Here is a 14,290-nt window from a genome sequence, read left to right as displayed (position 1 = left end):
TCCTCTAGAGGTAGAGGGGGAGGATATAACGGAAGACGCCGCCCTCGCGACATAGGAGGTCCGCAACAGGGAGATAGATACTTTCTCTGATAGTCTCTTCCATCGCCCCTGAGGGGTTGCCAGACTGTCCGTCTCTGGAGTCAGTCGGGGGTCGTCTTTCACTGTACCCAAGGGCCTGGCTACAAATTTCCCAAGATCATTGGGTACAAACCATAATATCCAGAGGTTACCTTATTCCCTTTGTTTTCCGATCCCCTGGTAAACTGGTCTCTACCACACGTGCCACCCATTCAGTTAGACTGTGCAACATCAGAGGTCATCTCGTTGCTGCAAAAAAGTAATCCAAGAAGCCTCCACAGAAGAAATAGGATCTGGAACTTATGATTCTTTTTAATTCCGAAAAAGACAGGGGACTGGAGATCAATTCTAGATCTCAGCAAACTCCACAAGTCTGTAAAGAAATCGAAGTTCCGAATGATCACTCTGCAGCCGATATTTCCCTTTATCTGGAAAGGCAATTGTATGTGGTCAGTAGATCTTCAGGATGCATACTACCACATCAAAATGGACAGGCGCTCCAGAAGACACCTACGCTTTTGGCTGGGAGCCAGTCATTTTCAATTTCAAACACTGCCTTTTGGCCTCACTACAGCCCCCAGAGTGTTCACCAACTGCATGGCAGTGGTACTGGCTCACCTGAGATGTCAAGGATTCCAGGTGTTTCCGTACCTAGATGACTGGCTCCTCACTGCTGCCACCAGGCACCAACTAATCAGAACCAGGAATGAGAGTTTGTACTTGTGTGCCAGATTAAGCATTACAATAAACCTAAAAAAAGCCTTATCTCCATTGCAGCACAGTGTATTCTTAGGCTCAGAAATTGACTCAACCACCATGACAGCAAAACTGACACCAGAAAGGATAGAATCGTTACATGACCAAGTCAGATTCTTGCTGATGAGAGACAAAGTACAGGCCAGGATAGTCCTTCAGGTCCTAAGGACTATGGCTTCCACTATTCTCTTAGTTCCCCTAGCCCATCTGCACGAGAGTACTTCAGTGGCTACTGTTGGCCCAGTGGTCAATGCAGGATCTTCCCATGTCTCACCAAATACTCATCACAAACTCCTGCAAGAAGGATCTAACATTGTGGTTACATATGGGTCAACTTCATCTAGTCGCCCACTTGCTCCCCCTCAAGAAAATGCAGTCTTGACCATGAACGCCTCCCAGATAGGGTGGGGGGGCATTATCTGGGAATAACTGTCCAAGATACTTTGCAGGATCATGAGTGCCACTTGCACATAAATGTTCTGGAGATGAGAGCGGTGCTATATGCGTTGCAAGCACTTCACAGTTCTCTTCCCACTGGGACAGTAACGATTCCATCAGACAACATGTCTGCAGTGTGGTACATAAGCAAGGGGGAACCAAATCTTGCCCATTTTGTTGAGAGGCTTTGTTTGGAAATGGGAGATGAACACTCAACGTTTTCTGGTAGCAACCACATCCCGGGGAAGTCCAGTGTGATAGCAGACAAAGTCAATCGAGCAATTCTGATGCCTAACAAGTGGTCCCTGAATTCAGAAGTTGCGGAAGAGATTTTTCGCAAATGGGGTCAGCCTTGCTGCGACCTATTCAAAATGTACATGAACACCAAATGCAGCAGCTACTTTGCCCCAATTCCTCATCTGGGGATGTCACCCAGGGATGCTCTGGTCTACAATTAGCCTCTTGGACTCCTTTATGCTTTTCCACCCTTTCCTGTCATTCCAAAAGTAATTCGGAAAGCAAAACTGTTGGAGGACCCTGATCCTCATTGCTCCTTACTGGCCTCGCCAAGTCTTCCTGTGGCCCTATCTCTTGGAGGAACCATGGATTCTGGAACCATCTCCAGACCTCCTGATTCATTAATCAGGGCAGTTCCATCCTACTATCCAAACCCTGAAAATGACAGCATGGCTACTCCAGTTCTACGAATAGCCAGGTGTGTTTCCCTTTCCCCTACAGTCAAACACATTCTGATTTCTTCACACAAACCTTCCACCAGGAAATTACATTCCAGTAAATGGAAAAGGTTCTCCATTTGGGCAGCAAACCAAGGCATAGATCCCTATTCAGCTCCTATAGAGTATATCCTGTCCTTCCTGGCATCTATTTTTCATGAAACAGCTGCGGCTGCTACTATTAGAGTTCAGTTAGCTGCCATCTCTAATTATCATTTTGGCTACATGGGAAATCCAGTCATGTCCCACTCTTTATGCAAAACCTTTTTGAAAGGAGTCATTCTTCTCAGACTTCCAATCAGGCAACCACCGGAGCCCTGGGACCTAAACCTAGTTCTTACATCTTTAATTTCTCCACCCTTTGAACCCTCTTCATCAGATCTGAAATTCTTGTCTTGGAAGACATTGTTCTTAGTGGCTGTAATGTCTGCTAGGAGAGTTTCTGAATTGCAAGCCCTCACCATTCGACCTCCTTACATTGTTTTCCATAAGGATAGAGATTCAGTTAGAACTAATCCTTCCTTTCTTCCTAAGGTATGTTCAGAGCATAATCTCATCACCACTATTGAACTACCAGTTTTCTTTCCAAATCATACTAATAAATCAGAATACAGACTACACCAGTTGGATGTCCACAGATATCTCGGGTTTTACCTGCACAGGACTAAATGCTTTTATCCGTGGTGGTGCAGCGGTAGCGTTGTTGCCTCACAGGCAAGAGGTTCTCCCGTTCGATTCTCTGCTGGAGTGCCTTGTGTGTGGAGTCTGCATGTCCTCCCCACAGTTGAGTGGGCATTCGAAAGACATGTGTAAATGAGTGTGCCTTCGTTGAAGGTTTAACTTCGAGCTGGCACCTCGGCGTTCGTCAAAATCTACTGCCAATCATTAGCGGACCGGAGTTCCACTGTGGTGACCCCTAACCGTGAAAAGCCAAAACACGACAACCTGCATTGGACTAAATTTCAAAAATCAGACCAATTATTTGTCTCCTTTTCAGACAAAAATAAAGGATTGCCGGTTTCTAAGGTCACCTTGTCTAACTGGCTTTCAGACTGCATTTCCTTTGCTTACTAAGCTGCTGGCAAACAATTACCAAAGTTAAAGGTCATTCAACCAGAGCAGTGTCTGCTTTATATGCCTTTAGATCTAAACTCCCAATTGATACCATTTGTGCAGCAGCTACTTGGGCAAGACGTCATACCTTTGTCACTCATTACAAATTGGATTTGGCCTCCTGGGGCAGGTCATCCTTTGGGTCCACTATGCTGAAGAGTCTCTTTGCTTGACCCACCTGGGATAAAGGTGCTAGGGACGCTCTCCCATCCAGCAAGAATTACAGCGAGATAGGACTACATAACATAAAGAAATTATGTACTTACCATAACGTTCCATGTTTGTAGTCCATCTCGGCTACATTCTTGTGTCCCACCCTCCTTCCTGTTTTCTGGAAGAACTGGTGGACTATCAGTTATGCTGTCTGACCTGGTTGTAGTTGTCCGTCCACTTGGTATGGATAGTAATAGAGTATTCTGTTTGTATGGACATAGTTATTGATAGTTTCTGACTTGTGTACCTATTTACTTTCTTGCAAACAAGATATGGGGAATTGCTGTGAGGCACCATGGGATAGGGGTTAGCCTCAAGCCAGTAAAATCTCTCGAGCTTTAGTATCAGCCGAGTCGGAGCCCCATGCAGCAAGAATGTAGGCAATTTGGGCAACAAACATGGAATGTTATGGTACGTACATAACTTCTTTTTTATTGTGAAGTTTAAGGTACCCCATCAGTTTAGTCAAAGTATGAGAAACTGTGATAGGGTTTGCATCTTCTCAGTGATCATGATCTGGAAGTTAAGACCCTTTCACCTACAGTGCTTTTAAAATGAGGGCTGACAAGACTGCATGGTGTTTGTAGTAATCTGCCCCTAAAGAGTGGCATTAGCAGTATTCTTAATGCCCACGGATATTGGATGCAGAGTGTTTCTTGCCACATTCAACCTTCAGTATCACTGATTTAATTTCCAGAGAGCTGTATTATTAGGGGATGCCAAGAAAATGATATAGCTGTTGTGTCTCAGTGGAAATTGACTCCAGGTGGCTGAGGTACTTGCTACTCTGCTTTTGGATGGCGTATGAAGGAGTTTGGGACTTTGGGAATCAGAATATCTCCCCCTCATTTATTTTAACAGGTTAAGCTGATGAAAAGAACACCTCCCTGAAGGTAACTGGGTAGATGCTGACATATTAATAGTAGTTGTAATGAATTCACTGACCTGTGGCAGGATGACTTGAATAGCTGCAACATCTGCAATTTCTGTAAATCCTAAAGAAAGAAATCCTTTCACAGGAAGACTGGAAGATGAAAGGAGAGGTCTGCCATTTAACAGTGACTTCAGCATTGTGCTGCTTGCCAACCTACCAGCCATACTTTTTGTTTGTCTGGGTGCAGCATGCCAGGGCCTCAAATGGCCTGCTGTACTCATTTATTGCATGACTGAGGTCAGATGCATCAGTTTTCCCAAGATGCGATGTCATTCTCAAGGATTTGCTTCATCATGGTAGATTCCTTCCTTTATTTTTTTGAACCAGATGTTCAGTGAACGTCACAGATGCCATGTGACCTTGGTATGCTTATTCGATATCTGCATTGCTTTCTTTACCATGCCAGTTCATCAGAGGTGTAATTTTTCCTTTTTTTTTTTTGTTGGATGCCAAAACAGCTTTCACTAAGTTTACTCCCTGTAATCCTTCCCTTTGACAAATCTGTGTGTTGTCAAACCAGGATTTATCATAGTTCATCAGTTTCCCTCTTAGTGACATGCACAGTGTAGTCCGTTTCCATGAGCATTAGTTAAAGCGGCTTTGTTTGCATTTTTTGATGTTTGCACTTGCACACAATGTGGGGTGCATATAATGTCTACTGTTGTTGACTCTTCCATTATAATAAAGCACTTTAGTAGATTAGCCCCGATACAGATTATAAAACAAGCACATTGTAAGGGATTCCATATCTATGTTGCTTTGGACTTTTTCATCTTTACTGAGTGATAAGCTTGTAAAAAAAATATATATATTTTTAAGTAGGTTGTGGCTAGACAGGTTGCCTGATAGAGAGCTGCTTCATCTCCTAGTTCTGTAACAGTTGCATCAGTTGTGCTTTGTTGAGGTAGAGCAATGTGGCACCTGTAAATTGGAAAATGAACCAGCTCTACAACACTTTTTTTTGTCTGAGTGCAAGTGTTGCCTTAAAAAAAATAAATAAAAATGTGGTAGGCCTTGTTTTACATTTTCACTTGTAAAGTCATTGATGCAAGTCATACAATGCAGTAAGACCACAGTAAATTAAAAGGACAAGCATTTCGGAGAGTAATTTGAATACAAATTTCTTTGCATTGAATTAACATTTAATGTTGGTAAAAATTAAAAAGTGCATTTTATTGAATTGATAGTAGTGGACTGTTACTGGGGAAACTTAAGACTTGAAACATTACTGAGAGCAGCTGTTGCATTAGATCCCGAAGCCCACATTTAGCGAACATGAAAAGAACTGAAGATACTGAAGTTAGTAGATTAAAGATTTCAAGCATAAATTTTGATGTTGCTCAAAAAGAGTGCACGTTTTGTAAATGAGTGAAGTTGTGGATATCAATGTAGTTGCAGAGCAGTTTGGTAAAGTACGTAATCATATTTTTTGTGTTATAGGGATTTTGCTTAAGTTTCCTGACTCAGCTGGATAGAGTTTCCCACCCAGTTGTTGAGAAACTGATCTGTCAATATATTATCAGTAACAACAACAAAAATCTTCTGAAACAGGTATGTAAATGAGTAATTTACTTGGTTGTCCTGAGATGGTTTGTGTTTCGTCTCAAGTAAAAGCTGTAGACCTTTCTTAAGGAAGAATTGATGTAGGCTTACAGTTGTGAAGAGCCTTGTTAATCATGAAATTGTTTTGTATTGTTTCCTCACGTTTAAGTGCTTTCATTGCATGTAAGAAGTCTGTCATTATAGCTTGTAAGTATCTGTAAGGTTGTGTTGCTTTGTCCTCCATTCTTTGAGTTGGACCTCTCTAGTGATGTTTCCCCAGCTGCTGCGTATGCATTTGGTTTTACAGCAGCTCTTGGTACTGATGATATTCGTAGTCAGAGGCCTTCTTGCTGTCCTGCTGATATTTTTCCTGTCCTCTGCCTGTCAACCATCAAGCTTTCCCAGTGGCACACAGACCGCCGATTGAATTAATAATGGGGAGCCATCATCTGACCTAAAATGCAAAATGTTCCCATGGTAGTGATTGTATACACCTGCATCTCCAAAGGGACTTCTTTATATGCTTGCTATGCCTATACATGCATGCTCCTTCACACACAGAACAGGAGCTACCATCAGCAACTTGGGTAGCCACAGTGAATGCTTTTTTCTATTTCAGGCCCTACATTAAGTGATTGAGACCTCCATCTCATGGCACCAGACTGGCAGGTGTAGCTGGATAGGAGTCCCCTCCCTCTCCCCAGTCATAGGCACTGCCCATCCTCTGTCATGTTGCCACTAATCGGACTCTGGTTGTCATGGTTTTACTCCTCTGTGCCACTGGGCTGACTGCCGTTTGCACATTAATTGGTACTTAAGTAAAGGAAAAGAACATTACTTTATGATGAGGGTCACCAGTCGACATAGCATGTAGTAAAGGCTTTCCTGATTAAAGCTGTTCTTCTTGTTTCTGCTCAGTTGTTGCTGTGGCAGTACTCCTTTCCCTGTAAATCAGCCAGTGTATTTTTAAGGGATATGTTCTGGGTTCATCTTCAAGTCACTTAATGCACATGGCAGTCGAAAGAGAGACTTTTGAATAGTACTGTCAACAGTCTTCGACTCTGCTGTTGTGCAGAGTCTGACTTTCAGTTACAGGAGTGGTTTTGTTCCCTTTCTGAAATTAGGGCCCCCATGGAATTCTTCCTCCAAACTGTCTTAAAGGAGTATATGTGTTGTTGCAAGTCTTATGACTTAAGGCAACTGCTGTGACCAGCCTTTGTGAGCTGACTATTACTATATTTGCTTTCAATGTGGTTACCCATATCTTCAGCTCAGTGGTTTTGAATGTTGGATGCATTTTGATTAGAAGCACAACTGTGTTTAGTCCTTGTGCTCCAGCCCCTACTGGCAGAGCCCACCATCATCTTAAGTATATCCTGGATTTTCATGTTACCATGAAAGGTCGTTTCTCTGACTGCAGACATTCAGAGGAGTAATATTGCAACAGCCAGGAGATGGTGCAGATGGGATTGGTCCTCATAATGTGGTAGTTTTCTGTTGTTGATTTAATATGGGAAGAACACCTTACCACCACCACTACCCCATCCCCACTTGCTTGGCATATCTTGATAAAACACTGCAATGCTGCAAGGCATGGTTTGGGTGCATCCCCACCTCTCTCCCCTTACTTTGATGCTTTTGTGAGCTCTGGAGTCCACTGTGGCTACAGAAGTAGCAACCCTGTGTCAGCATGTCACCCAGTTTCCTTCCAGTGAAGACAGAGAAAAAGCCTCGTTATACATTCCTTCCCCACAGCATCTCCTAGAGGTGTCTGAGCTGTTAGTTGAACTGTGGTCACCTTGGTTATAGTAAGAATAGTAAGGGGTCTATTTTATGCCAGTGGAGGTAGCTGGCATTATTAAATATTGATTTTTAAAAATTATTTTCTACTTGCATTTTTCCAACTAAAACAACATTTTATGGTCAGGACTCTGACCTTGACCAATTTTCCATCTGTGGCTTCCTGCGGTATGTTCTACAGACTCAGTCCTTACTGATGCCAGTCCCTGAGTTGTACATACCAGGAAGCTCTTTAATCGATTGGAGAAAAGTGATGCTTTATGTAAGTCTCTCACTTCATTGCAGTGTATTGATAAATTATAAAGTTTCCTATTTTACTGGGGGATATTGAACGTATTGCAGTTAATCTACATATAGGTGTTTTCCTGTTTAGAATTCTGTGTGCACACTGAATAATGACATTTTCTGTGCTTTTCTTCCCTCTGCCTGGTGACCATGAAGCTGCACTTGGTCAGACTTGAAATTATTTGCTCTGTAGGAGTGAGAGCCATCCAGTGCGCGCCATTGTCCAGTTAGCCATCAGGGATTCTGTGCTCTTGCCAGTATCCAGGCAGTGAGCAGTATCGGTCTGTATCCAAACCTGATTATAAAGTGGGCACAAATGTAACTGTAAGAATCACTTATGCCCGTGTGTCATGCATATATGTGCTCCTTGACCAACCCCCCCCCCCCCCAAAAAAAAAAAAAAAACTGTCTGACTTGGATTGTTATGACCACACCTGCTTACATCTGGAGTCTATTCATAACCTGTTATTACCCCCACCTAAGGCCATGTCATTAAGTAGAGCACAGGAAGTATGTATGATAATCAAGTCACCCCTCCCAGCATGAGTACCTCATGCTAACATGTCTATGCAGTTAAGTGCCTGAGTTGTCATCAGGGCTTTATCCTCCTATTCCCCCTTCCACAGTCGTAAGTGTTGGAAAGATAAGGATATTGAGTTATCTGCATCTCTTAACATCCCGTAGTTGTCATTGACTTATCTATGTTGTATTTTTCTCACTGTGAAAATGAATACATTTTCCCCTTTCCCTAGGAAATTCTTGAATCATTTGAGAAAAAAAAATAATCTGAAGTTATTTTCATTCATTCCTTAACTGTTGGGTTCAGATCCAATCTTGGGATCCTACTCTCCTGCTTCTTCCAGATCGTACAACACTTGAACTCTCTTGCTCCTCCCTTTATTCGCAATGCTCTTGTCACCTAACACTCCAAATCTTGTTTGCCACCATAGCATTCGGACATAGATCTCAAACTCTCAAGTGCGAGTTTTTTTTTTGAAAGTTTGAGTTTAGCTATTGTTATCCCGTTACTTTCCTTATTGTTATACCTATTATTTTTTGCCTCCATTTAACCCTTTTTCTTGGGTTATAAGCTTTACCTTCCTTCTGTACTCTGAGCATTTCTATTACCATAGTTTGTATTTTGTCCATTTTTTTTTGTACTCAACAGTGCTCTGTCTCACCATTGTTGGTAAATTCTTTAACTTTCCCCTTTTAAATATTTAAAAAAAAAAAAAAACTTTGTCTTAAAATTATTTTCTACTTTACTAAAAAGTATCAGGTAAGTCTTCAGGTTTAAAAAAACTTATAGAGTGCAACCACAAAATACTAGTCTCTGATACATGTTTCAAATGCATCTACTGTCTAGGAAAAAATCATTTAGATTCGTATTGTAACATTTGCAAGGTATTCAATTCCTGTGCTGTAACTGACAGGAAAAACAAATGAATCTTTAGGGGCTTGCTGCCTTCAAAATATTCACCAACTGCTTCTGGGGCACAAACACCCAAGAGACTGGAGAAAAAGGAAGATTCCCTTTCTAAGGAAATAGCACAAGAGATCTCCAGAAAAACACATCAGCTTCAACTTCAGCTCCGTCCTCAGAGCTGCCTGTTAAACAAATAAAAGACTGATCCGAGTGCATCAGATCTGAGGTTAAGATCCGACAAATCACCCTGGACCCGTTCTCTTCAACTACTGTCAGAGCTGATTACCTCTTGGCTCCCATTGTCTTTTCTGGAGCAGTCTTCCTGTCACCACTCAAGACCCTCATCCATGGCTTCCTCCCTTTGGTCTTCCAGGAGCCTATCCAAGGTACATGTGGACAGGATGATGATTCTCAGGACACAAATACAGATGAGAATCCTTTTGGCCCTGACCCTGTCAGGTCTGGTCTTGCTCTTCCTTCTCTAACATAGATGACAAACAGGCGGGTAGTTCATTTAGATGCTTTAATGTACAGAAACTCATCAGGATGGATAGCCGTATCATAAAATATAAACAAACGGATCGACAGACCTTGCATACATAGATGCTTACATCTCAAAAGCTTACTACAAAATGGCAGTCAGGCTCGCACGTGAGATGGCTTTTCTACACACTCCTCTCCTCTGCCAGTCACCACAGGTGTGCCCCAAGGCTCCATCTTAGGATCTCTTCTATTCAACATTTTTGCTAACAATCTTTATAAATCCTGCCCCAACTCAACTCTCATCCAGTATGAGGATGATTCTACAGTCATCACCTCCTTTGATTATTTCTCAGATCTGCTTTCCAAAGCCCAGCAAACTTTCACAAATATTGAGACCTGGCTAACCAATAACCAGCTAATACGCAATGCTAAGAAAACTAAACAACTGCTTCTTTTTCTTATGGCCTTTTCCCAGTTAGCGGTCACCGTAGCAGATCACCTGTTCGCTCATGATTGGCAGTGGAGTTTTACGGTGTCACGTTGCCAGCCCAGCATCCAACCTTTCACAGAAGGCACACTTGCACACACTCACGCCTAGGGCCAATTTAGAGTCTCGTAACATCTCAGCCTTCACTATCACCTCGTTCGACAACACCTTCAATGTTGAATCCCGTACCAAACTACTAGGGGTCATAATTGATGATAAAGTTCGACCTTCATATAAATTACTGTGCCAAAAATACTAACCAAAAGCTTGGCTTACTATAACATAATAAAAGATATCTCACACCAGATGCAATACGGTTACTCTCTCTTGCTCATCTCCTACTTTGTCTCTTTTATGGCTCTCAAATCCCCATTAACCTACAGGCAACACTACTAACTAAGATGGAAAATCAATACCACAAAATAGCTAGATTTGCCACCAACACTTAACCTAAATCCCATCACTGTTTGGCTTTGAAAACACTGAACTGGCTTGAGTTCCCCAATCAACTTCTTTTCTATCAACTTAATATTATCCACTCCATCGTCTACAAACCCCCCTCCTGCCCTAACATTTCCAACATCTTAAATTACTACCTCGAAACTAGAAAATTTGGAAGCACCAACCAAAACCTCCATAACATCTGTAAACTTAAAAAATCAATTGGTAAAACCCTCTACAACTCTCGTCTCTCTCTCCACTGGAATAAGCTACTTTTAACAATCAGATCTATTACACAAAGCCTCCCATTTAAAATTGCCCTAAAAGTCCACTTTACAAATACCTGGACTTACTCCTGTACACAACCACTGTGAACTTAATGAGACAAACCCTCTTTGCATACATCCCCTTCTCAATTTGTATGTCATTCTCACTACAGAACTCCAAATATCATTTTCACTCAATTTCTCCACTACTCATATTTACCTCCTTCCCTTCTTTTCCCACTTAGCTTACTCCTCTTTCAGATTTCACTTGATTCTAACTACTACTCCTCTCCTCTCATTTACAAATTTATATCCATAGCCGTACGTTTTCTATCACCTGCTCTCTGTCAACTCCCCCTGTGCTTCGGATTACTGATGTACATGCTTTTGCCTGTAAGAACTAAGATTTGATGTACAGTACCTCTATACTCCTTTCTTAAACTCCAAGTTAATTGTCATTACTTCCTCTCTATATGGTGAAGTCCTTGTGTATTGGAGATATATGAAAGACTTTAACATTTGGTTTTATTGCCTTTTTTGTAACTAACACCTTTAAACTCTCATGTTACAATTGTGAATCCAAGCTTTATTATGCATCTTTATATTACCTCATGCATACTGTATTGTTTGTAAACATTTTTATGATGTATGTAATACTCTGTGGAGCTTTTCTCCCTGGGCCTCTGCTGAAAAAGGGCGCAAGCTCAGACATTCCCAGTCAACAAATGTCAAATAAATAAATTTATACATTTGTGCAAGCCCTTGGATAGTTTCTTAAAGATACATACACACACATTGATCTCATCCTCCCTCTTAAAAAGATTGCTCTTAGTAAAAGCAACATTGGAGTTAGATGTGCATTATTATAGGCGTTGGCAACATACACAATGTTCATGTCCAAGTTGCTGTATATCTATTACATGATCTGGAGATACTACCGGATCTGGTAACATAACAGTCTGGACTGAATTTAGCAACAGGGACAGTCTTTGGAGAACAACTTGTATCAAGAACTTCTGAATTTGTCACATGAACGGGAATATTTTCTGGAACTTCGTCTGGAACAGGAACACTGGACATCTCACTCTGAAATAGTCTTTCTTACAGGCTGTGTGCTGTGGTATAAGCTCAGACACCGGCATCAAATGTTTCTGGTTTTGCCTAAGCTCTGTTCCTTGTGATTCCACAATGAACTATCTCTGCCTTCACAACTCCAGTCTAATCATAACCTTTGGACTTTTGCATTGTTACCACTTTTCCTTCTTGTAATCAATAGAGCGATTTGCTGGTCTTATTGTAGCAGGACTTCTGGGTTAAACGCTTCAACAGATTTGTTTTTCACTGACCTGCTGTTATTGAAACATGGAGCCAACAATTGAATACTGATTGGTAACGTGGTTCTGGTTTATCTCGACAGAAGTCTGTGGGCAGGTGAACCAAGATGTTTATCATGAGGAATGTTTCTGAGATTCAGAAAAACATCAGTATTGTCTCGTTTTGATTTAGTCACAGTTTTGCACTTTGAACTGCATGTTCTACCAAACCATTTGACTGCCGATACTCTGAGCTACTCGTGACATGAGTAAAGTCTGACTCTTCGGCAAATCTTTTGAACTGTTTGCTTGTAAACTGTGTGCCATTGCCAGAAATAATTTTGTGTGGACTACCATGGACTGCAAAATTATACTTCAACTTGGTAAGGACAGTACTGGATGCCAGGTTGGGAAGTAGGTCAGTTTGAAACCAGTTCGAGTAAGAGTCTACTAACACCAAATAATGTTGACCATTCCATTCGAAGATATCACTGGCTACTGTCTACCAAGGTAGTTCAGGAATTTGGTTTAACTGAAGTGGTTCTTTCTGTTGATGTGACTTAGTACTATTACACACGGAACAAGATGAAAGTACTCTCTCAATATATTGTGACATAGGCCAAAATACTACACCTCTTGCCCTTCTTTTGGTAGAATGGGTGACCGTGATGAAAGATCGTAGTGTACTCTTATTGTAAGGACTTTGGAACAATTACTTTCGGATCTTTCATAATGATACAATTGACGGACAAAATCTCATCTCTGTATAGAAAATAAGGTTGCACTTCTTGAGATAAACTAGATTTGACGGCCATCCTTGATTAAGTGTTTGAGCTTCTGTAAAACTGGATCTGTGGCTGTGTGGTCTCTCAGCTCACCAAGACATGTGGAAGAAAAATTTCTTACTTCCATGACTTCAAAGTGTAGGTTCTCATTCTCATGCTGTTCTGTGGTGTTTCTGGGCGATCTGGCCAATGTATCAGCAAGATAAAGAAGTTTGCCTTTTTTGTAGACAAAACTGAAATTATACTTCAGTCTTGTACGTTGCAGTCTGGCTGTTGCTGAATGCATAGGCTTTCTCATGATAGTGACTAAAGGTTGGTGGTCTGTTTTGATCTGGATAGGTCTACCATAAAGCATAATCATGGAAATTTGAACATGCAAACACAATTGCCAAAAGCTCTTACTCTGTCTGAGCATACTGCATTTCAGTTTGGGTAAGAGTTCTTGATGCATAGGCAGTAGGTTGACCCTCTTGCAGAATGACTGCACCTAGACCAAATCTGGAAGTATCACATGAAGAGTGACTAGCTTGTGAACATCATAGTATGTGAGAGTTGGTGGACATCGAATGCTCTTTGGTGTTGCTGTTACCAAGATCCAGGATACATCTTTACATGTCAGCTCTCTTAGTGGTGCTGAAAGTTCAAGTCTGGAATGAACTTGCTAGTTAACCATGCCAAGAGAGCTTTGCAGGGCTTGAACATTGTCTGAAACTGGCTTCTCGAGAATGGCTGTTTGCTTAGAAGGGTCTAGTCATAGGCCTGAACTGGCAAATAAATGACCAACATAAGTAATTTCTTGTAGCCGGAGTCTGCATTTCTGTGGGTTGAGGTTAAGATTCACTTGCCATGCTCATTCTTGAACTTTTCCTGAGGTTTCTGCCATGCTCAGCTTCCCCATTACCTTCTTACTAGTATATAGTCTACTATAGTATTACAAGGATTCCCAGAAAAATTTTGCTTAATTGCACGTTGAAAGACTTCACTCACAGAATTTATCGTAAGTGGCATTCTCAAAAATCTATACCTGCCAAACTGAGTACTAAATGTAGTCAGCAATGATGATTTCTTAAGCTGAATTTGCCAAAGTGAACTCTGAATCTTTGACAGAAAAAACAGTGGCATTTGTCATCAGAGGTACAACTTCTTCGACTGTGCATTGGATGATTTATTTTTAGTGCTTTGTTCAAGTCTTGTGG

At 41.4% G+C, this 14,290-nt stretch overlaps 1 protein-coding gene across 1 annotated transcript in view; it reads left to right on the top strand.

The window, feature by feature from the left end:
* Positions 1-14,290, top strand: part of MDN1 (midasin AAA ATPase 1) — a 3,484,183-nt gene that overhangs the window by 864,180 nt on the left and 2,605,713 nt on the right. Inside the window, exon 22 of the mRNA XM_044071809.1 lies at positions 5,707-5,817. Within this exon, the coding sequence (XP_043927744.1) occupies positions 5,707-5,817 (111 nt within the window). The remainder of the gene's footprint in view (positions 1-5,706; positions 5,818-14,290) is intronic.

The sequence above is a fragment of the Protopterus annectens genome, chromosome 1.part0, assembly GCF_019279795.1.
Source record: "Protopterus annectens isolate FY-2018-M chromosome 1.part0, PAN1.0, whole genome shotgun sequence".
In the NCBI taxonomy this organism is placed as follows: domain Eukaryota; kingdom Metazoa; phylum Chordata; order Ceratodontiformes; family Protopteridae; genus Protopterus; species Protopterus annectens.
Note: the sequence above shows the minus strand (reverse complement) of the source record. Positions and strands in the feature narration are given on the sequence as shown.